Source organism: Cannabis sativa, chromosome 2, assembly GCF_029168945.1.
Source record: "Cannabis sativa cultivar Pink pepper isolate KNU-18-1 chromosome 2, ASM2916894v1, whole genome shotgun sequence".
NCBI classification, from domain to species: Eukaryota; Viridiplantae; Streptophyta; class Magnoliopsida; order Rosales; family Cannabaceae; genus Cannabis; species Cannabis sativa.
Genome location: NC_083602.1, coordinates 2,504,163 through 2,528,330, shown reverse-complemented (window position 1 = coordinate 2,528,330; position 24,168 = coordinate 2,504,163). Strand labels below are relative to the sequence as shown.

The window sequence follows — 24,168 nt, the reverse complement described above, 5'->3', positions numbered from 1 at the left end:
ATTAATTTTTATTCTATTAAAAAAATTATTCATTAGAAAAAATGTAACCATTAATTAAATAGGTACCTATATTAGTTAATGTATAAATGATTGTTTTGAGAGTGCATACAAACTAACTCTTTGAGTTAATATATTTTTATGTGATACAACTAGCGCGTTTTCCATTAATTGTGGGTTGAGAATCATAATATAAATAAAAATTAATTACAAGAAGTTAGTTATGTCATGTGATAAAAATGACAAATTAAAAAAGTACGTGAAATGCATGACAAAGAAATTAGGTATGAAATTTGATAAAAATGATAAAGAAAGTAGTAGTTAAACTTAAAAAAACAAAAAGAGAAAGAACTTAATTAATATTGTAAGGGTAGTTTAGGGATTGTGTACGTATATGATATATCATACTAGTTAGGCTTATATATATAGATAAATAAGCTACATTTTGATTTCAACTACAAATATATATTTTTATAAGATTGTTTAATTGTACTTGTGATCAGTACTACTGCATATTCGACAAATTTATATCTATCGATCGATCTTAGCAAATGGTATTTATATATAGACTATATATACATTAACAAATAATATTCTCATCAATAATTAATTTTGGCTATATATATATATAAATGATGGGATGTATATGTTTGTTTGGTTATAGGAAGGAGTGAGTTCGTTGGGAGCATATGGTGGTACAGGTGGTGGCCCTTGGAGCTACATTCTGAATTCTGAATTGAAAGAGATAATCATCCATGAAGATAAGAATATCAAATCCATTTCCTTCAAAGACACCACTGGCTTTACCTCTGGGACATTCGGTGGCAACAACCCTAATAATCCCTTTGATAAGGGTCAAGAGAGAAAGGTACGTATAATCATGTATATATATATATATGTATTTTAATTTTCTGATCATATATGATCACCTGATCAATATGATCATCATCATCGATCATCAAATTAATTAATTAATGTACTGTATGTTGTAGATTGTTTTGAACGGGCCCGTTGAGTATTTGATATCCATTAATGGAACACATGGTAAGTTTAATGATATACCTGATGATGTTATCCTTTCACTATCTTTCCAAACAAATCTCAAAACATATGGACCATTCGGAACCACTACCGGTGAGCCTTTCGCCATCCCCTTAAGCGAAGACAACGTACTAGTCGGGTTTTTCGGACGCTGTGGCTACTACCTAGATGCTCTTGGTGCTTATGTAAAACCAGAACCAATCATTTCCTTTGGGGAATGGGGTGGTTCAGGTGGAAGCCCTTTTAGTTTCAAGGTGGGGAAGAGTTGGATAAAACAGATCACCATTTGCCATGATAGTTCAAATATCAAGTCTCTCTTCTTCAAGGACGGGAATGACCTCGAGTATGGACCTTTTGGTGGCCAGGATCCAAACAATCGTGGTGAACCAACAACAGTAAGTATTTATTATAACTAATTGAATATTATTTTGATTATATATATATATGTAATGACCTAGCTAGCTACTTTGTTAATTCATGAATATGTATAGATTGATATTAATGGGCCTTCAGAGTTTTTGACATCCATAAGTGGGACATATGGATATTATAATGGAATGACGGTGATCTTAGCATTATCATTTACAACAAATCTTCAAAAAATACATGGACCGTTTGGATGCGAATTTGGCAGCACTTTCTCCCACCCAATACAAGGTACTGGCGCCATTGTTGGGTTTCATGGAAAATCAGGCCACTTCATTGATTCAATTGGCATTTATATCTCAAACTGGTAAATTAATTAACTCTTAATATTAATTCTAGTTTATTATAAAAGAAAATTATTAATTTTGGTCGTTGTTTAATAGAAGAATTAAGGTTGAAGAATGGATCAGCTGGCTGAGGTGTACGTACGTGTACAATCGCATATGCATGCTCCTGGAATTTCGAATAATTAATGTTATTATTTAAGTCTTTAATTGTAATAAGTATGCTATATCCTTGACCCATAGAACTACTCTATGTTTGGTGTGTAATTTGTAATGTTTATTTTAATGAATAAAAATTCTCTCTTTTATATAATATATTGTTCCCAATGTTTATTCTATTTCTGCTATTGCATTTATTTTTAAATTTTCTGAAAATTATCTTGCTTTGTATTGAGCTTCAATATTCTCTCTTTATTTATAACTTTATTGATGTATAATATTGAGTCATACGAATATATATATTTCCAGTTCATCAATTTTTGTTTGTTGAATTGTTAATGTGTATATAGACTTATTATTATGTGGTCGCCTGCTCATTCTATCAGTAGGGTTTATATGAATCTGGACCTACGTACCACTCTAACACTTACAGATACAATGGTGATTCCCCTAAAAAACAAATTCTATTTTATTTTTTTGTTGAAAAAAAAAATAAAACGAATATGATATATAATGCAGTGGCACGTTTTTAGTGTGGTTTTAAGGCTATTTGGATTTTCATTCTGGTATTTTTGTAAACGACATAGTATAGTTTGGCTATCTTATTGATTTTTCTTATCAAGCGATATATCATTATGTAATAGATTAATGTCTAATTTGTTTATTAATAAAAGTTTTCCATTTTTCTCTCTAGAAAAAGAAAAGAAATAAAATAATACTCCTATTGCAACCTAATATATTAAATATGGAAGAATCATATGTTTAAGCTTTTAGAGTCGCACCAACACCGACCCCACCGATCACAAAACCGACTTATACTCTGCAAGTTGCAAACCCGACAGCCATACTTTTAGGAACCCAATATACAACACCTAGTGTCTGTTGACCCGCGGCCTCATGATCTCCTGAAGGGTTACACAAGGAAAAACATATCTGTAAGATGCATCATGAAAATTGACCTTAGTAAGGCCTATGAAACTGTTGACTGGCAGTTTATGGAAGATTTCCTTAGGCTTCTCTGCTTCCCTTCTCGGTTTATTTTGCACGCAAGTATACGTATCGTAAACAAGTAATAGACTCACAAAGAGTGAGGTCGATCCCACGAGGATTGTAGTTAAGTACGTTAAAATTAAACTCTTACTTCTATTTAGTTGAATAAAATTTGAGATAAAAATAAACTAGAAAACAATAAGAACAATAAAAATCAGGAAGCAAGTAAATTAATAGGCAAATTAACAATGAATAAAAGTTAGGGCTTTCGATTTCAATTGTATCTATTGATTATGGTTGAATATGATTATCTTCTTATTACCAATTTCTATGCAATAGCAAGTTTACTAAGGTAATTTATAGTCTTCTCAGATATATAAACCCTAATTACATACAAATTTTTTACTCTTGTGATAAATTAAACATGCAACAGGCATTAAACACAGAAACCCTATAAACTATCTAAACCATGCATGTACTCTCGTCCTATATCAAAATTCAGTATTATTTCACTATAGCATAATTGACACTCACTTCTCAGATCTCGCATCAAAATTATAGACAGTTAATTGGTGATCAGGCAATTAAAAGTAATTAACTACGAATGAAATAGAATACATAAATATTGAGAGAAAATAAAAATCATATTGAAAACCATAAAACAATATCAAACAATCTCCATCTAGACCCTAATTAAATGTTTAGCTACTCATGTTCATTGTAGCAAATTCACACATATTAATTTGAGAAAAGAGAAGAGAATAGAGAAGAAAAGAATGTTTAAAACCCAGTTGAAAAAGCCTTCGCAATTGATTTTTATCTCTAATTTTCGTCCTCCTTCATTGCTTGTCAAAAACTATTGAAGTCCAATTCTTATATAGCCGAAAAATGGTAAAAAAAAATATAAAAAAAATGCTAAAAAACTTATTTTGCTTAGGATTAGAAGGGGCGGGCCACGGCCCATGATTTCCATGCCTAGGCGCGCCCCCTTTATTTGGGCAGTGAGTTTTCTACTGCGTTGACTGATCGTATTTTGGTCATAACTCTCTCGATATTGCTCGAAATCGGACGATTCAAGATGTTCCAAAAAGATAAAGAGAGATCTAGAACTTTTATATTTTGACTTTCTCCAAAATCTGATCAGATCATAATCGAATTTAAGCTTGAAGTTTTAGCTTTATTTTTTTGCATAATTTTCTCTATTTTATAGTTCATCTTTTTGTGAGATCTTTTTTATCTTTTTTTCTATCTTATGATATTTTCTAATCTTCTTCTATTTTAAATCTACAAAAATAAAAGATAAAAAGTATAAAATTTCTCCAAACAAGAGTAGAACTAAATTAAAAACAGACTAAAAATTAACCTAAAAATAATACTAAAAAGAACCTACAACCTGTCTAAAGGGAACGAATTACCACCTTTTACTAGATGGCAGAATTCAAGGCGATTTCAAGGGAAAAAAGGGCTCTAGCAAGGAGATTTTATGTCTCCTCTTCTTTTTATCTTGATAATGGAATACCTTACGGCTTCTTGGTTTTCATTCTGAGATTAAGGGTTTTGGATATCATCCATTGTGCAAACATCTTCGTTCAACTAACCTGTGTTTTGCAGGTGACTTAATAATATTTAGTAAAGGTAACTTTAACTCGATGCACTACAACAAATAAGGGTTTCAGGCGCGACAGTATCAGGAACGACAGAATTTCATTCTTGATAGTGATGGTATCAGGCGCGACTTAACAAAGTTGTTCCAAATAAATTTTTTTTTATAAAAAAATAATTAAATGATTATCTGAAACGACCAAACTCTCATCAAGCGCAAAATTATTGTTCCTGATTTTTTTAAAAAAAAATATTACCATTTAGAAGAAGCCAACATTTTTTCTCCTAATTAATATACATTTTACAGTCACTTTAAAAAAATATATATTCCACAGTATTTGGAACGAATTACTGTCGCACCAAATACTTTAGTAGATAAAAGAAAAATAAAACTTCAATAGCTCATACAATATGAAACCCTCTTACGACAAAAGTTTCATTTCTTCCTCAATTCTCAACAGTCAATATTCTCTCTCTCTCTGTGACGCACTGGACTGGGGCTAGCCTAAGCTATCCTAGGATCGAGCTGCTCTTGGCGACAAAGATTGGGGCTAAGAGATCAAAAATGCCCAGGGGCTTCGATCGACGCAGGTAAGGTAAGGTTGTTTTATTTCTTCTCTATTTTCTTCTGATTTTGGGGATAATCTCTCAAAATTGCAGTGGTCAGCTCGATATCGAAGATCGATGGAGGAGCACTGTGAGAACTCCCCATCCATGGCTGATTTTTCTTCTTTTTTTTTTTTTACTTTTTTTTTTTTTTTTTTTGCTGAAAAAAGAATTTGGTAATGGTACTCTTAGTTAGGGCTTAACATTTATGTGATGGAATGTTGAATCATATTGAGCTTAAGCATTGTTTCAATTTGATTGGAAGAATTGTTTAATCTTCCTTTGCTGTTGGATACTAAGGAAAGATCGTACAAAATATCACTTTTACTTTGATTGGTGCAATCTTTGCACTTGCAGGTCTTGAAGAATTTATCACTGACAAAAGCAAATGCCAAGAACATTTTGATGTTTACAAGGAATGCAAGAAAAAAGAGGTTGGTTCTTTAAGCCATTGCAGTTTTTCATTTTGGTAGTGCTGTTCTAGAATTGTTTCAGGTGTTCTAAACTGTGTAACGATATATGTTTCCGAATTTCAACAGAGGAAAGCTCAACTTGAACGGAACAAGACTCGGTCTTTTTTCTCATGAACTTTCTTTTGCTACTTACATATTCCATTAGTATGAACATTTATGAACTCTTTTAGTATAAATATTCTTTTAAATATATATATAAACAATGTTTAGTATTAAATATGAAAACAATGTAAGAACTCTTTTAGTATTAAATATAAAAATAATTAGTTTTTTTAAAGAAATTATTTAATAGAAAAAATTGTGATATTAAAAAAAATATTTAATTTAATTTAAATAAATTTAATTATTCTAAAAAATGACTTCAGGAACGATAATTTCGTTTCTGATAATAGAATAGTTGTTCCTGATAATGTGTAAAAACTAAGTTACAAGTTTAATTTTTTGGAACAAGTTTTACTTTTCAGGAACAACTCATTTTTGTTCCAAATAATCTAGCATCAACCACGTCACTATATTTTGTTCCTGATATTGATTTTCAGGCACGAGTTATCAAGAATAAAACATCAGGAATGACTAGTCGCGCCAAAAAATCTTCTGGAACGAAGTTTTCTGGAACGAAAAAAAGTCGCTCCCGATGACAGTTTTTGTTGTAGTGATGAGCTTAGTTCAAGAAGCCTTTACTAAATTTTGTAAAGCAACAGGTCTGTCTGCTAACAAGTCTAAGTCTCAAATCTTTTTCGGGAGAGTTAAAGAAGATGTTAAAGCTAAGATTCTTGAATTGGTTCAAATTGAAGAAGGTTCATTCGCTCTCAAATACTTGGGGGTTAACCTTCGTCCTACAAAAGGGAAAGCCTCAAATTATGGAGTGACAAACTAAATAAGAATCTCAATTGTTGGGCTAGCAGGAATTTATCGTTTGTAGGTCGAGCGTAGCTGATTCACTCGGTTTTGCTTGAAATAAGAAATTACTGGATGAGTATTTTAATTATTCCATATAAGATAATTGCTGCCATCGACAAGAGTTGCCGAGACTTCTTATGGGGAACAAAAGGGAATAGGAGCAAGATGCATCTTGCTTAGTGGGAAAAGGTTTGTCTTTCCAAAAATCTTAGTGGTGTTGGTTTCTGTGAAGGCAAAAAACGGAACAAGGCCTTAATGGCTATGTTTCTCTAGGAAATAGTTAGTAAACAAGATTACCTTTGGGTTAAATGGATCAAATATATTTGAAAGATCACAAGGAGTTGCCCCATTAAACAAGATACAAGGTGGTATTTTAAGAAGATGTTGAATCTTAAAAAGTATACCAATAAGACTAGCCTGAATCTTGCTGTAAAAGGTGGTAAATTTCGTGCAAATAGGTTCTATAACCTGTTGGTGGAGGAGAATAAGGTTGGTTAAGCTGGTTCAGTTTGGGATAAACTTGTTGTTCTAAAACACATGTTTCTTTATTGGCAGATTGCCAACTCCCAGCTGCTAATTCGAGACATTTTGAGTCAATTTATGCCTATGCAGAATGTCAATTTCCCTATATGTGATTCTAAGGAAGAATCTCATGATCATCATGTGTTCTTTACCTGCATTTACTCTAAACAGGTGTTTGGAGTCATAAACTCTTGGCTTGGTTAGATCCAATGGCTAACTTCGATAGCTGATCTGCTTTATAGGTTTAAGACTATGTCTCATGACTCTCAAAATGGTGTGATTAATGCAATGTCTATGTCGGACATTGTTCACAATAGTTGCTACAGCTTTGTACTTGATCTGGAAGAATAGGAATAAGTGCATGTCTTCGACTTGGCTTGTGCTTCAACTAGAAGTTTAAGTCATGAAGTTAAGAAAGCTATTCAGCCTAGAATTTTGAGTAAGGGTCCTTATAAATGTAAAAAGAACTTGTATTTACTGAATGTAATAAATAGTTGGTAGGTCAGCTTTTTACTGCTGCTGGGTGCAGTGTAGCTGTTGCGTGTTTGTGCTATGGTGTTTGCTTCAACCAGTTTGTGTACTTGGTTTGTCTTTTGAATAAAATTTCCTCCTGTTAAACAAAAAAAATTGTTGTGACTAAAAATCACATTTAGTCACAAAAAAATTATGTTGTTACTAAAAATTATTATTAAATATAGTTTTTTTAGTGAATGTTAATATGTAAATTTGTATATATATATATAAATATATATGGAAGAGGTTTCAATGGTTACATTTTTATTGTAGCCATCATGGTTACATTTTTTTAAGCCATTGGATTACTATTTAATGGTTGTGATTAATTTGGAAATTAAATAAAAATAAATAAAAAATAACCTGTAACCTGAAAGTAACCTAATCATTTATTTCCTTATAAAACTTTAATTAAGATTAATTATATTTTAAAATTAAATTAATTATAATTATTAATTAATTTTTTACAATTTATTACTATATAAGGATTTTTTAGCAATTTATATTTTTATACTTAAATTATTTAAAATTTTATAGCAAAGTTTTTTATAATTTAAAATTATACACATATAATTTCATAATTTAAATTTTATTATACTTGTAATCTTAATTTTAAATTATTACACATAATTATTTAATTTTTTTATTTAAATATTTAAAAAGTAAAAAATGAAATAAGTTGAAGGATTTTTTTTAAAAAAAATGGCTGCACTTGTTATCGATTGATTAGCTTGAGGCCTCGATCATACTTAGTTCATATAATTGTAACAAAATAATTAAATATCATTTAAAAATAGTTAATTATTTGAAAATTTATTATAAGAAGAGAATTTTAATTTGTGTCAAAAGAAGTTTAATTTTTGTAAGAAAAATAATTTTTTTTTTGTAAATATTATAATTAAATGGCTTAATTATTAAAATAATTCAAGTAAGGATTTAAATATAAATATTAATTACTAAAAGAGGTCTTGTTAAATATTTAATTAATTATGTTAAGAAAATAGTTAATTATAATTAAATAATTCTAAAAAAGAATGTCTATTTAATTAATTATTTTAAGAAAATAGTTAATTATAATTAATTAAATCTAAAAAAGGAAAGTCTACTTTATTAGTAGCATAACATTTATTACGGGTTAAAAAAAAATGTAGCAATATGGTTACTGATAAAAAATGTAATAATTGAATAGTCACCCATATATATATATATGTATTTCCTTTATTTTTTATAAATTTATTAGTACATGCTTTGAGAGATGATGCACTTTGGAAAAAAGTGGAGAGTTTTGAGTGTATTATCACCTAAACTTTATCCTAGCAGTATGAGTATGAGTTTTCGAATTCTTTGCCTCTTGAATTGTCCTTCCAGATCGACTCCAGCATGGTACCCAAATATTCCCTGTTGGACCTTCTTTTTTCTGTGCAAGATGTCCCTCTGGGACCAAGATGGTCTGGCTTTGAAATGAGTGGACTGGGTTTGTTGTTAAACACGGAGCCATGGTTCGACTCGATCTTGTGGGCTGGCCCACTGAGTTGATTGGGCCTCTTAATAGGCTCATTTTAAGTGATATAGGTTCATAGAAGGGCTATTTACAAAAAAAAAAAAAAAGAGAAAATAAGGATAAGTTTTGATATATATGGCATAAAAATTTAATTACACTAAATATGACATTTTTTTAAAAAAAAAACTTACAAATATGGGAAAAAGTCATGAGGAATGACATAAAAAATTTTAAATTTGTGTTTCTTTTTTATTTTTTTTTTCTTTTTTTAAAAAATAAAACACTAAAATAAATAAAAAATGATCTCAACTGTAGATATTTTTTTACAGAAATTAAACTTGTTTTTCTAATTTAAACTACTGTTTGTTTTTTTGTTAAAAATTAATTATTTCATTAAAAGCAGCAAAAAATAAAAACAAGTTTCATCAACATCATCCTGAAAAAAAAAACAATATAAATAATTATAATCTAAAAATAATACAAACTTTAAAAATCTGTTTCATCAACATTGAAAGAAACTAATAATTTCATTAAAAGAATAAAAAAAATAATTTCATTATGTTATTACAAATTTTTTATTTTAAGTTACTTTTTTATTATTTTGTTTCTAGGTTCGAAACTTACACTTATATTTTGTTTTTAAATTATTGGTATGCATTGTGTGTTGTTTTGATTATATTTGTGATTAGTATTTTTTTTTTTTTTGTATTTTTGTGTGTGTGTATTTTTTTTTAATTTGATTGTCTGATGAAATTGATTTCAATTAACTTTATTATTAACATTTATATTTTGTTATGATTTTTTATAGCGTCAAAACTGGTTTCACAGGTCGAAACTGGTTTCACAGGTTTTAACTGTTCTGCAATGGGATTGCTCCATTTTTATGATATTATTGTATATTTTCTAGTTTGTATAAAACAAGTTTTATTATTGTATGATATTTGAACAACAATTTTTATTTTATTTTAAATAATCAGTTTCTGACACACATATTATTTTATTATTTTCATAACTAGTTTTTTTTAAGAAACTAGTTTTCATAACTGGTTTTTTTTAATTGTTGTTCATAATTGAGTTTTAAGTTTTAATTTTTTATTTATTATTTCAAAAAACTGGTTTTTATTTTTTATTTTTTATTTTTTATTTTGGTTGTTTTATTAACTGGTTTCTCACATTCCACTGTTTTGTTTTTGTTATTCTTTTATTGTTTTTATTGCATTTTTGTCTCTTTAATTTTCTTAATTTCTTTTTTTCTCTTAGATTTTAACTTTTGATTCTCTTTGTTATATTTCCTGTATATTGTATGTTTAAATCAACTCTGATTTTTAAGCAACCAAATGAAAAATTAAATGCCAAAATAAAGAATGAAGTTAGAAGTTTGGTTATTAGGTATTGATCATATAAAATTTATATGTTCGAAACTGGTTTTTAAATTTAGTATCGTTTTAAAAGTTTAGTAATTAGGCATTGTGTATTGTTCATTATGTTATTGATGAAGCTATTTTTTTTTTTTTGCCTCTTTTAATGAAATAATTAGTTTCTTTTAATATTGATGAAACTCATTTTTAAAGTTAGTATCGTTTTTTTATTGTAATTTTTTTCATTATCTTGTTGATGAAACTATTTTTTTATTCTTTTAATGAAATTATTAATTTCTTTCAATGTTGGTGAAACTAGTTTTTAAAGTTTGTATTCTTTTTAGATTATGATTTTTATATTATTTTTTTCAGGATGATGTTGATGAAACTGGTTTTTTCTATTGTTTTTAATGAAATAATTAATTTTTAACAAAAAAAAAACAAATAGTAGTTTAAATAAAAAAACAAGTTTAACATCTATAAAAAAATGAGATATAAAAATATACACTTATTATATATATTTATATATACAAAGAGAAAAAAAAATTAGTTTGAGAAAAAAAATTTAAAAAAAAAGAGAGACACAACGAGAAATTAGAAAAAGAAAATAAAAAAGAAAAATAGAGAGAGAGAGAGAGAGAGAGAGAGAGAGAGAGAGAGAGAGAGAGAGAGAGAGAGAGAGAGAGAGAGAGAGAGAGATAGAGAGAGAGAAGAGAAAGAAAGAAAAGTAATAAAAGTCAGACTTTAAAAATGAAAAGAAAAAAGAGAGCTAAAATTGACTAAAAAAAAAACTTTTGAAGCTTTAATAAGTAAAAAAGAGTAAAAAAGAAAGAAAAAAAATAAGAAAAATATAAATGTAAAATTTCCTTATCAAATTATAAATGTAATGTTTGAAAAAAATTGTTAGTATTTGGTGTAAATTTCCCTAATAGAAAGAAACCCTAAAACGTAAATGTAAAATAAACTAATAAAAATAGGGTTTATTTCACAAAAACATAAAAATAACAAAAAAATTACAAAAATACGGTTTCACGGAATTTTAAATATTTTTACGATTTTTTTGAATTTATTTACATAAAATACGGTCTTTTTTATGTTGTAATCCTGTTAATTTGTTGTTGATTTTTTTGTTATATGTATGTTATTTTTTGTTGTTACTTTGATGTTATTTTAATGTTACTTTTATGTAGTTTTCTTGTTGATTTTATGTTGTTTTCGTGTTATTTTTTGGAAAACCGTAAAAATGTAAAAAAAAAAACATTATTTGAACGTAAAAATATAAATATTTTACAAAAAATAATAGTGCCTTATGTAATTATTCTAAAAAAATAAAACTAATTAAGTTAGAAACAAAAACATGAAATATAGATTTGGATAATATGTTTATAAAAATATGGCATATCAAATACCATAAAAAATTTTAAATGTAAAAAAATATCATAAAAGTGTGACAAACCTATAAATGCATATACTTTTGTAACTTTTTTTTTTTTATAAAATCTCATATTTTATAGAAGTAATTTTCACTTCATAGAAGTACACGTACGTGTCACCTATCAAGAAATACGAATAAGATGTTATTTTTGAAACTCTTGTATTTAGTATTTGAAAGCAATGGAAAATTATTAAAAATAAAATTAATAATAATATAAGAATGTATTGTCTTATTTGTCATCAACACAAAAGTATTTGTAACAAGAATATTTGTAACATGTCATCAATCTTTTTTGTCCTACATCAATAATTGGTCATTTTATTAAATATACCTATAGCTGTGTATCTACTTTTCATCACATAAGTATTATTTCCTTTTGGTCACATTTTGTAAGTGTCTTTTATGTATAGTATATAAAATACACATGCATGGTCATTGTTTATATACGATGTGCCTCACTATTATATTGTACGGGAGTTATTCTTATCCTTATCATCATCATCAACTTATTTTTATATTTTATAAAGTAAATAATATTGTTTATTAATATACACAATATTGTAAATAATGGTCACAAGATAATTGGTGGGCAGGAGTACGAATTTGTTTTTGTTTTTGTTTTAATTAATAAGTTATAATAATTTTTATATATACTAAAAATAACATATTAGTATATAGTGACACGATTTTGTTCCGTAATGTACTTTCACGAAATGTATTTCGTGGTACATTATATGAGTCTCAGGGTACATTAAATGAGTGTCAGAGTACATTTCTATTTTTTAACCCTAATTACTCCTAGATCAATCTCAACCGTCAGATCAAATAACTCTCTCATCTGACGGCTGCCGTACATCACAAAATACATTCCGTAAAAGTATAATCACGGAACAAAATCATATCCCTTAGTATATATTAATTAATGTACCAATGTTATGATATGCTCGAAATAAAGGGTTACATTAATTATCATTATATTCATTAATTTAATTTGTAAAAAACTAATTTAATTTTAAGTACAAGTATTATAATTAAAAACAAATTTAGTCACAATAAATTTTAATTTTTGTGACTAATACTTTTAATCAAGATCATTTTAGTCACAACGTTTGAATAATTATATATAATTAGTCACTAATTTTGATATACTTAAAATTAGATTTTTTTTTTCTGTAGTAAGTATTCATTTTTTAGATAATTTATTGATTTACACATAATTATAATGCAATTAAGATGGTTTATTTAACTAACTTAATATAGCTAAAACTAAGTATAATGTAACATTAATTATTATTGTACTACTGCCTACTTTTATCACTAGCAATGTGTAAAACGAGCCAAATATGCTACTCATTAAAATATTCATGAAAAAAATGAAAGAATTATCTATAAATAGAGGATGGTTTAGAATCATATGGCCACACTACCAAAAAAGAAAAGAAGAAACAATACTATTATTCCATACATCAATTATTATTATTATTATATTCTCTTTTAGACAAAATGGCCGGAAACATTGGAAAACGGTGGAGAGTTTTGAGCGGCGAGGGGGAGTGGGAGGGTCTTCTTGACCCTCTCGACTCTGACCTACGCCGCTACATAATTCATTATGGAGAAAGGGTCCAGGCTGTGGTGGATTCTTTCATTGAAGAGTCCAAATCCAATAACTACAGCCTTTGTAGGTACTCCATGAAAAACCTATTCACAAGGGTGGGATTGGAGAGTGGGAATAATCCTTTCAAGTATGAGGTGAAGAAGTACTTCTACGCCTCCACTGCATTCAAGGGAGACTCGTCCCCGGTCTCTCCCAATTGGGAAGCGGGGAAATCAAAGTGGCTAGGGTTTGTGGCGGTGGCGACTGATGAAGGAAAGGAGGTGTTAGGGAGAAGGGATATTTTGGTGTCGTTCAGGGGAACGTTACCAAAGATTGAGGAGGAAATTGATAAAACAATTTGTTTAGTTTCTGCTTCAGATATATTTAAAAATGACAGTAATAATCCTAAGGTGCATGAAGGTTTTTACTTGTATTATACTTCTTCTGAAACCGGTTCAGCCTACAATCCCAACAGTTGCAGAGACCAGGTATGATTAATTAAATTAAGTAGTAATTAAGGTATAATCATAGGTTATTTGTCAGATTTTTAATTATAATAGGTTATATCAATTAATTGACTAATTAGGTCTGCTATTAGTTGTAAATGGATCAAAATGAGTAATTTATTATAACAAGCTTCTATCAAATAATATTCCACTTTATATGTTTGGTGTATTTTAATATTGAATATTTTCACATATATTTTATGATAAGTTATTTTGATATGAACAGATTCTGGGTGCGGTTAGAGAATTGGTAGATCAATATAAGGATGAAGAAGTGAGCATTACCTTCACCGGACACAGCATGGGCGCTGCAATGGCTGCTCTTGCCGCCACTGACGTTGTTTTCAACGACTACAACAAGCCGACTGGAAGCCTTGAGAAGGCGTTTCCAGTCACCGCCATCGTTTTCGCAAGTCCACGCTTTGGAAACGAGGGTTTCAAGGCCACCTTCTCCAACCTCCACAACCTTCACGTCCTGCGCGTGAGAAATAAGAAAGACCCCGTCCCTGACCTCCCAATCCCCATTCCATTCCTATTAGATTACGCCCACGTCGGACGGGAGCTAGTCATAGACACCCTTCTGTCGCCGTACTTAAAAGAAGCTAAGAAAACCGTACACGAGCTTGAGGTTTACTTGCATGGCGTTGCCGGAACCCAAGGCAGTGGGGGAGGGTTCAAGTTGGAAGTGGATCGTGATATCAAACTGGTGAATAAGAGATTGGATGGTTTGAAAGATGAATATCTTGTGACGAGCATGTGGTGGGTGGACAAAAACAAAGGTATGATTCAATTGGATGATGGGTCTTGGGTTCTCATGGATCGAGAGGTGTAACCATGGATATTATTCAAGCCATAGCTATTATTCTAGTTATTATGGTTTACAAAAATGTACAATAAATAAATGTTTTATTCTCTTGTGCTAAGAAATGCATGCATGCATGCATGCTTAAAAAGTTTGATGCTTTAAATATTTCTATCCATCTATATATTTATCTATATTAATATATGTCTATGTTTGAGGCATATTCTGTGTTTTCTTTAATTCAACTTATGTATTTTGTGAGAGTACTTTTATGTTAATAAATCACACATATTTGTATTAATATTATTATTAATGCTTTTATTTTTTGGTTAAATTCAGTGATCATTTTATTTCTGAAAGATAATATGTAAAAATAAGACACCTTAAAGCACTTACAAGGCTCGTGAAGAGAAATGGCTCCATATGGCCACCCACTACAAAAAATCTTATTTTTATTCACAACAAAATTTGTGACTAAAGATAAAAAAGTTATGGCTAATTATAAATTATCATTATTGTGTTGTAACTAAAAGGTCCGTGGTTAAAAGTATTAGTCACAAAAATTACGATTTGTTGTGACTAAATGTGTTTTTAGTCACAATATTTGTTGTGACTAAAACTAAATTAGTAATAACTTGTAACTAAATTAATATTATATTTTAGTCACAAATAATATTTTATTGTGACTAAAAGTCACATTTAGTCACAAAAAATTTATGTTATGACTAAAAGGTTGTCACTAAACGTAGTAGTTTTTTGTAGTGACCATATTGTACTAGGGCCAATTAGCTTCGAACTAATGCATTGTTTTTGTTTCTATTTTAAACTTGTTTAAAAAATAAAATATTGATACTCATAATATTTTCTTTGTACCTTGTTGTCCATTAGATTTTTCTAGAACAATTCTTTCCTCGCCTTTTGGGAAAACCCTGATATACTTGTCACAATCTCAATAATAAGGAATATTTTTGTGTTAGAGATTTTTTCATTAATCCTTGTATATAAAAGGCATGTACTGTACCAATTGTATTGTACCAAAATATTCAATGCAGAGAAAATACAGAGCATTTCTTTTTGGTTTTTCTTTCCTTTATTTTTTGTCTTGGTATCAAAGCTCATGGCATCTACTGGGTCCCAATCCAATTCCTCTGTTAGTCAAGCTCGTCGAGAACACGTTGCTGGTCAGGGTGTCGATACTCCACTTCCTCCTTAAGCTCCGCCTGTTGAAATTCCAGCTCATGCCGTGCCTATGGTTCAAGCCCCAGTCGCACTGTTACTTGCTCCGATAACAATCAACCTCAACTAGGAAAACTACCCATACTAGCGATCCCAGGTGATACTAGCTGTTCGAGCTCACGAGTATGATGGATTTGTTTTTGGCACAAAACTGTGTCCTCCCCAATTCCTTGATCTTCCTACAGATCCAAATCCCCTTCTACCTAGACAGGTAAACCCTCAATTCTTTCTTTGGATTAGAACTAACCAAGCCATTTTGAGTTGGTTATTGAACTCTATTTTAGAAGCCATATGGTGGGTCATGTGCTTTGCTGCTAGTTCTCTCGTGATTTTTGGGTTCTACTTGAGAGTTTGTTCACTACTCAATCCAGGGCCTGTATACTTCAGTTTCGTTTTCAATTACAATCTCTCAAAAAGGGATCCCTCTCTATCCATGATAATATTCTTAAAATGAAAACCATTGCTGATGGTTTAACTGCTGCAGGTCAGGTTTTCAGTGATGATGATTTGATTTTATATATTTTTGGTGGTCTTGGACAAGAATACGACTCTGTTGTTATCAATCTGAATGTTCCTTCCGCTAACTTTGTTGCTCGAAACAGAAAGCCCTTTTCTCCCAATAACTCTTGTAGTGGAAGAACTTTTACTTCTCGAGGCTGTGGACATGGCTGTGGTCTCAAGGGCATGTAGTGTGTCAACTTTGCAACAAACCTGATCACCCTGCTGCAAAGTGTTAACACAAATTTGATTTAGCCTTTAGTCGATCCAAAAACAACCAAAACCAACATTCTAGCCAACATCAATCATACTGGCAACTCTAACCAACAAGCCTTTGTTGCAAACTCGAGCTATCCAACTACCTCTGATGACACCCATAGTACCTGGATAGTAGTGCTACCAATCATGTGACTGATAATGCTGGTAATATTCAAACTCTAACTGAATATCATGGTAAGACCAATTTAGTTGTTGGTAATGGTGAATCCCTTCTAATTTCTCATATTGGTCATTTTGTCCTCAAAACAAATCATCCTTCAAAATATATGCACTTAAATAAAATTCTTTCTGTACCTTCTATCACTAAAACTTTGTTAAGTGTGTCTCAACTTACAAAAGATAATCATGCTTATGCTAAATTTTATTCTCGTTCTTGTGTTTTGAAAGACATGGATACAAAGAAAGTTCTTCTTCAAGGGAAAGTTAACAATAGCCTCTATCAACACACAGCACCACTGACAAGTTCCTCCAGCAGTAGTTCAACTTGTCTCATTGCCTCCACTTCAAATAATAGTCATTTGTCCAGTCTAGAGTCTTTTGTTGAGTCTTGTTTTACTCTTTTACCACCTACTGAGTTTGAGTTATATGGCATCGTAGGTTAGGCCATCTCTCTATTAATGTATACCTAAGCATGTTCTAGTAAACGAGAAAAAGTCTTTTCCTTCTAAACTGCAATTCAGTTCAAGTTGTCAATTAAGCAAAGCTCACCATAAATCTTATCCTTTGTTAACAATAGTCTGTGATAAGCCCTTCGAGTAATCTTCTAGGTGTCGCTTGGACACACCTCGAACCTGGTCATCTCCAAATCCTAGGAGATAATAAGCCTTCCGTATCCTGGATGGCATAGTAAGGCAGGACAAACCTTTCTGTATCCTTCAGTATTGATCTGTTTCCAAATTCACAAAGTTTATCCGTGATCCAGTTTAATTAGGAGGACTTGGCTTGCGACTGCTTAAAGTTGTCCTTCTCTGTTCATGTCACGTGTCCTATGTCCAGAAATATGGATAACAGTATATATTATGTGATGTAATTTCTTCTTCTATTTGTCTGATATATATTATTTCTAATGTTGTAACATGTTAATTAATCTCTTTTTATTCTTATATTAATATATAAAATCTCTAATAACAATATGCATAGCTGTGAAGATACTTTTTTAGGGTTGAGATGCAAAATGGTCTTAAATTTGAAAACTAAGGTGTCGTTTGGTAACACTTTTGTTTTTTAATTTTTTAATCAAAAAATGAAAGTAAAATTTTTGTTTTTAAAAAATTTATTTTTGAAAAACAAAAATGCGTTCTATAACCACTTTTATTTTTCAATTTTAAAAACAGAAAATAAAAGTGTGTTCTGTAAAGTTTATTTTTATTTTTATTTTTTGATTTTATTTAAGTCGGGTCTAGGTCCGAGGTTGGATTTGGGTTCAAGTCAAAAGCCGGGTTCAGCGCCAGGGCCGTGGGGAGGGGATTTGGGTCCGGGTCTGGTCGTAATCTAAAAGATTGATTAAGAAAAAAAAAACTGTTTAAAAAAATATTGAAAGTGATTTTTTTTGTTTTTAAAATTTTAATTTCTAATTATAAAATTGAAAAGTAAAAACAGTTTTATAGAACATGTTTTTGAAAAATATTTTCACTTTTCTACTTTTAAAAACAGAAAACTGATTAAAAAAGTGTTACCAAACGCCACCTAAGTTAGTAAATATTCTTTTTTAAAAAATTAAGGAAATAGCCAAATATAATAAATTAGCTAATAAAAATTATAAAAATACATTTACTACATATTATTTTTTAAAAAATATAAAATAATTAAATTAAGTTATATAATTTTTTTAGTATTACATATTATTATATTATAACAAAAATAAATAAATATATTAAATTATTAAATATACATAACAGAATTTGATATATCGTATATCTCTGAAAATTAATATACTGTAGTGATAAAACTATATATACCACAAAAAAATATAATAATACTAAATTAATACTCAAAATATATATATATCATGTTAACAAAATTATATATACTACCATTAAAATAGGCATACATACCAAAAATATTATTTAATAAAATAAAAACTAAATATCATTTTAAATAAATGATATACTACTATAGACAATAAAAACTATATACCAAACAACAAAATATATATACATACGTACCTACAATAAAAAAAATAAAACAAAAATATTATAATATTATTAAAAAAAAAATTATATATACCATATTAATAAAATTATATACAACCGTAATATAATTATGGCATACTTACAAAATTATATATCACATTTATATGTAATAAAATAAAAATTAAACATGCATGATCTAAAATAAAATGATATACTATACAATAAAATTTATATACCATATAACAAAAAATATATGCCTTACAATCAAAATATATAATAATAGCAAATAAAAATAAAAATATATAAGATGCTAATAAAATTATATATCATGTCAACAAAAGTACAATAGAAAATAGAATTTAAATATTATTTAAAAAATTAATATACCGTTATAACAAAAAATACATATATTATTATTCACCAAAATATATATACTAACAATATTAACCAAATTATATGTATATACTATACTAACTAAATTATATATCATAATTAAAATATATACACTATGACAATAAAATTATAAACTACCATTGTATATAATAAAATAAAAACTAATTGAAGATTATTTAAAATAAATATATATGAATAATAATTAAATATATGTAGCATCTCAATAAAATTGTATACATACATTAAAATATTTATATAATACGTACTAACAAAATTATATACCACAATTATTATATATAATAAACTAAAAAATAAATATCATCTAAGATAGAATAATAATATACTATACAACAAATATACTGTACAACAAAACAGAACAACTCATAAAAAATTAAAAAAAAATATCCAAATAACTTTCAAATAAAAAACAATCCATATAACTTTCAAATAAAAAAATCTAACAAAATTAATATAGATATACCATAACCTTTAAGTAATTAATTTGTTTCTAATTCTAAAAAAAATATAAAAAAAAAATTATTATTTTTTTATGTGACAAAAAATAATATAAATAATAAATAATCTAAATAGGTTATTTTACTACAAATTTTAAAATAAAAATATTTACTAACATGTATAGTCTTATATTTCTTTTACATAATAATCAATTGGATGGTGACAAAAAGACTTGATTCACGTGGGAATTGTGGAAAATATTCCATAGACTTTTATTCATTTTTTATTTTTTATTTTTTTGACAAAAAGACAATATATTTTGCAAAGACATTTTAGCCCTATCTTGTTATAACTAATAATTACCTATCCCCCAAAAAAAAATACTTAATTAAAATTGTGTTCTTCAAAAAACAAGAATACAAAAAAAAACGTGCCTTAGCTTCTAGAGTCACCGTTTTTGACCTTTGGCAAAATAGGTCTTATTTTACTCAAGACAATTACTAAAAGAATTTATTAGCATCTAGGACTCTATTCGTTGTCATACTACTATTAGTGTAATTAAATAATAAATTTCATATAACTTGAAAAAAAAAATATAAAAAATATATTACTAATTAATTGTAAAACAAAATTGTTAAGTACCACTAGTGCTTAATAATAATGTTCTAAGCTCAAATATATTTCTTTTTTTTATATATATTGGCAGATTTTGAATTTGGGATATCCACAAGTCATTTTGAATCTTGAGTTTGTGGAGACATATATAACTCTCGTCAAAATTTGTACGTTAATTATTTTGAATCTTCAGCCTAATATTCAGAGTATTTTTAGTATCTATTGTTTTCTTAAAAGATAGTTTTTGGAACATAATTACATTGGTTTTTTATAGTTTCAGGTTTCGACACTTAAAATGTAAAAATTAGTCAAAAGTTGAAAGTACAGTGTGGAATCAAAACTGAAGAATTTGTAATCGATGTTTCGCGTGCCAGCAGGTGCCGTGATGCCCAACACTGGCCTTGAGGGTGCCACAGCGAGATTTTTACAAAGGAAACGAGACTTTTCGAAAAGCTTCAAGCATTGTGGCGCCGCCGTCATACGTTGTGGGGACATTTCTTTTTTGCATTTTTGGCTGAGAAATTTGTTTTAAATAAAAGAGGGCTTCAAAAATTAGAGGAGATTGACAGAAAACTAAACCCTAGAAAAGAAGAAGAAGAAGAAGAAGATTGGAGCGAGAAGTTGGCGATCTGTGACAACCCCAATCTAGTTTCCTTCTCATTCTCTTTTATTTTCTTTGTTTATGTTGATGTTTAGATTAGTCATTAATTTGAATATGGAGATTATGCACTCCCAATTTAGATATTTGATGGATATTATTCCATGAGCTAATATTAGTTTATTGTTCTTTCTTCTTTGATTATGTGATTTATTTATCGTTGTTAATTTATTACATGTTTGAACCTGATCACTTTGAGAATGATTTATGATCCTAATGTGAAATCTAAAAAGTTAATGTTAGAATTGCTCTAAATGAATAAACATTAGTCTAGATACAAAATGAAAGTATTTACATAACTTGTGTGATTTTTAAATTATTGCTTAATACGAATTGTTTGTTGAACTATCTCGAAGATGCAATAGAATATTTAATTAGTATTAATTAACAATCAAAACAATTGAAATTAGTTCCCTAATTTCACATCTAGATTGATTAAAACTATTTTATTTTTTTGCATTTTTATTTCTAATATCAATTTTTATTTTATTAAATAGAAATAAAAGTCTAATCTAATTAGTACTTAGCTATAATTACAACTACTTGAATGAGACGCCCACTTGCATGTATAAAAATCTGCAACAGAAGAGTCATTCTTGATCTGGAATGAAATTAAGGAATCAAATATTGAAATAAATATCTCTTTACAAATAATTACGGCTTATACAAGAAGTTACCAATAAATTATTTATTTATTAAGTATTTATTTAAAAAATAATTAATTATTGCATTTAATATTTTTATTCAAATACAAACACAATATAAGCATTTGAATATATGTGACTAAAATTAGTCACAAAATTAGCAATAAAATTAAGACAATCCGATTCCACTTGAACATTCTGCCAGTTGTTTGATTTTATCCAATTGAGGGCTTCTTTTATTGCTACCGCCTCAGACATTCCAGCACGCACTGAACCAAGGTTGCTTGATTGAAAGACCTGTAAGAAGCTTCCATCATGGTCTCTTGCAAAAAAACCCCAACCGAAACTTTTTTGGTCAGCGAAGGTTGCCCATCAACATTAACTTTGATCATTGGGTATGTCGATTTAGTCCAACGCTCAAGACTATCTATAGTAACAGTAGCACTATTAGAGAGAGTCTTTGAAAGAAATTGAGCGCTTTTCCATTGATCTAAAGTGAGTTTTGCAGATGAGATAACTTTGTCAACAGAAGGCTGGGTGTTATTCCATATAAGATCATTACGGCGTCGCCAGAGGGCCCAACAAAGCATGGAGATTGTTTTGATTTCTGAGGCAGTCCAGTGAGAGAGACCGTGATAAAACCAGTCAGCAAAAGTATGTTCTACACTATCTCTTGCAGAACCAAGAGCTTTCCTCAAGCAGTTTTGGGCAAAGGAACAATTAACAAAAAGATGGAGAGAAGTTTCAGGAGATGAATGACAGAGTGAGCAAGTAGAGTCGATAGCAACATGTCTGGTTTGAAGTTGAACTTTGGTGGGTAAACAGCTGCTGCAAGCTCTCCAAAAGAGGTCTTTTACTCGAGGTGGCAGGGGCAATTGCCATAAGGAATTCCAGAAAATGGACAGAGGATCATCACCCCAGTTGCCTTTCAATTGTTGCAGCTGGTGGTAAGCAGTTTTAAGTACTGTATAAATACCAGTTCGCTCTTTGAGCCAGTACCAGTGATCTTCAGAAGCAGATGGGGAAATTTGGAGCTGAAGGACGAGGTCTCTGTCACGTTCATCAAGAAGATCATTGAAGATGTCAGTATCCCACTCTTTGGCGTCTGGTTTAAGAAGAGAGGAGACAAATTGGTTGTACAGAGCCGGATGAGATGAATGGATAAAGCCATCGTTTTTAGCGGGGAGCCAGGGATCGTTTAGAATGCTGACTGAAGAACCAGTCCCTATAAAGCATCTGTAGTCGGCAAGAAGTAGATTTTTTGTCTCAAATAAACTGGGCCAGATGAAACTTGGGTTTCCTCCTAACTCAGAGTTAAAAAATGAGGTAGTTGGGAAGTATCGAGCCTTAAAGATACGCCCAACAAGGCTGTTGTGATTAACCAGAATACGCCATCCTTGTTTACCCAATAAAGCAAGATTGAAATCTCTCAAATTTCTAAACCCCATACCACCTTTGGATTTGCTTTTACTGAGATTTTTCCAACTTTTCCAATGGATTCCTTTAGAGTTTTTACTTTTAGATTGCCACCAGAAACGATTCATGAGAGTTTCCATTTGTTTGCACGTGTTTTTAGAGAGGAGGAAAACATTCATAGCATAATTAGGGAGGGATTTAACCACGGATTTGATCATGACTTCTTTCCCGGCACGAGATAAGAACTTTCCATCCCAACTTTGAATCCTTTTTTGCATTTTGTCTTTGAGAAAACCAAGAACGGTGTTTTTATTTCTTCCAAGTGTGCTAGGGAGGCCTAAGTATTTGCTGTCTTCAGTTGCTTCACAGATTCCCATAGAGTTACAAATGAGATTTTTGGAAGATTGAGTAGTATTGGAGCTGAAAAATACGGAAGATTTGTTGAAATTGACTTGCTGGCCTGATGCTTTTTCAAAGATTAACAAGAGCTCTTGAACTTTGTCGATTTCAGCAGCAGTAGCACGACAATAAAGATAACTGTCGTCGGCGAAGAGCATGTGGGACACAACTGGGGCTCCTCTGGCAACTTTGCAACCGTGCAACCAGCCTCTAACTTTAAAGTGTTTTAGGATAGCAGAGAGACCTTCAGCACACACAAGGAACAGGTATGGGGAGAGGGGATCCCCTTGCCTTTTCCTTCTAGTTGGACAAATACATTGGTCTCATGATTCCCACATATTACTTTGTATTTGACAGAGGATAGGCAATGGTGAATGAGAGAAACCCACTTTTCATGAAAACCGAGTTTAAGAAGCATAGCATTAAGATAAGCCCATTCAATACGATCAAATGCCTTGCTAAGGTCAAGCTTGAGAGCCATCACCCCTTCTTTACCTTGCTGCCTCCTTTTAAGATAGTGAAGCACTTCGAAAGAAATCATTATGTTATCTGTAATCAGTCTCCCAGGGATGAATGCACTTTTGTTTTCAGAGATAATACCTCCCATGATATGTTTTAAAAAAATATATATTTCATCTATCTCATCCAAATCTCATAATTGGTCTAAAAAAATCAATAAGAGCCCTTGTATATCCAAAGATAGCCAAAGGGAGTCACCAAAAGTGTAACTTGT

At 29.7% G+C, this 24,168-nt stretch overlaps 2 protein-coding genes and 1 pseudogene across 3 annotated transcripts; all 3 read left to right on the top strand.

The window, feature by feature from the left end:
• Positions 1-425: 425 nt before the first annotated feature.
• On the top strand, positions 426-2,061 carry LOC115719346 (mannose/glucose-specific lectin). 2 transcript variants are annotated; one of them, XM_061108828.1, is made up of 5 exons: positions 426-551; positions 662-865; positions 990-1,433; positions 1,530-1,771; positions 1,848-2,061. In XM_061108828.1, coding segments are annotated over exons 1-5 (894 nt in total). In that variant the 5' UTR covers positions 426-548; the 3' UTR covers positions 1,849-2,061. The 2 variants fall into 2 exon arrangements, with proteins under 2 accessions (XP_060964811.1, XP_060964810.1); XM_061108827.1 differs by having other exon boundaries at positions 1,530-2,061.
• An 11,160-nt stretch (positions 2,062-13,221) lies between these two features.
• Positions 13,222-15,029, top strand: LOC115719347 (phospholipase A1-II 1-like). Its single transcript, XM_030648343.2, has 2 exons — positions 13,222-13,889; positions 14,134-15,029. Exons 1-2 carry the CDS (start codon positions 13,311-13,313, stop codon positions 14,737-14,739), a joined length of 1,185 nt encoding a protein of 394 aa, XP_030504203.2. The 5' UTR covers positions 13,222-13,310; the 3' UTR covers positions 14,740-15,029.
• A 1,405-nt stretch (positions 15,030-16,434) lies between these two features.
• LOC115721584 (small nucleolar RNA Z247) lies at positions 16,435-16,515 on the top strand (annotated as a pseudogene).
• Positions 16,516-24,168: the final 7,653 nt, after the last annotated feature.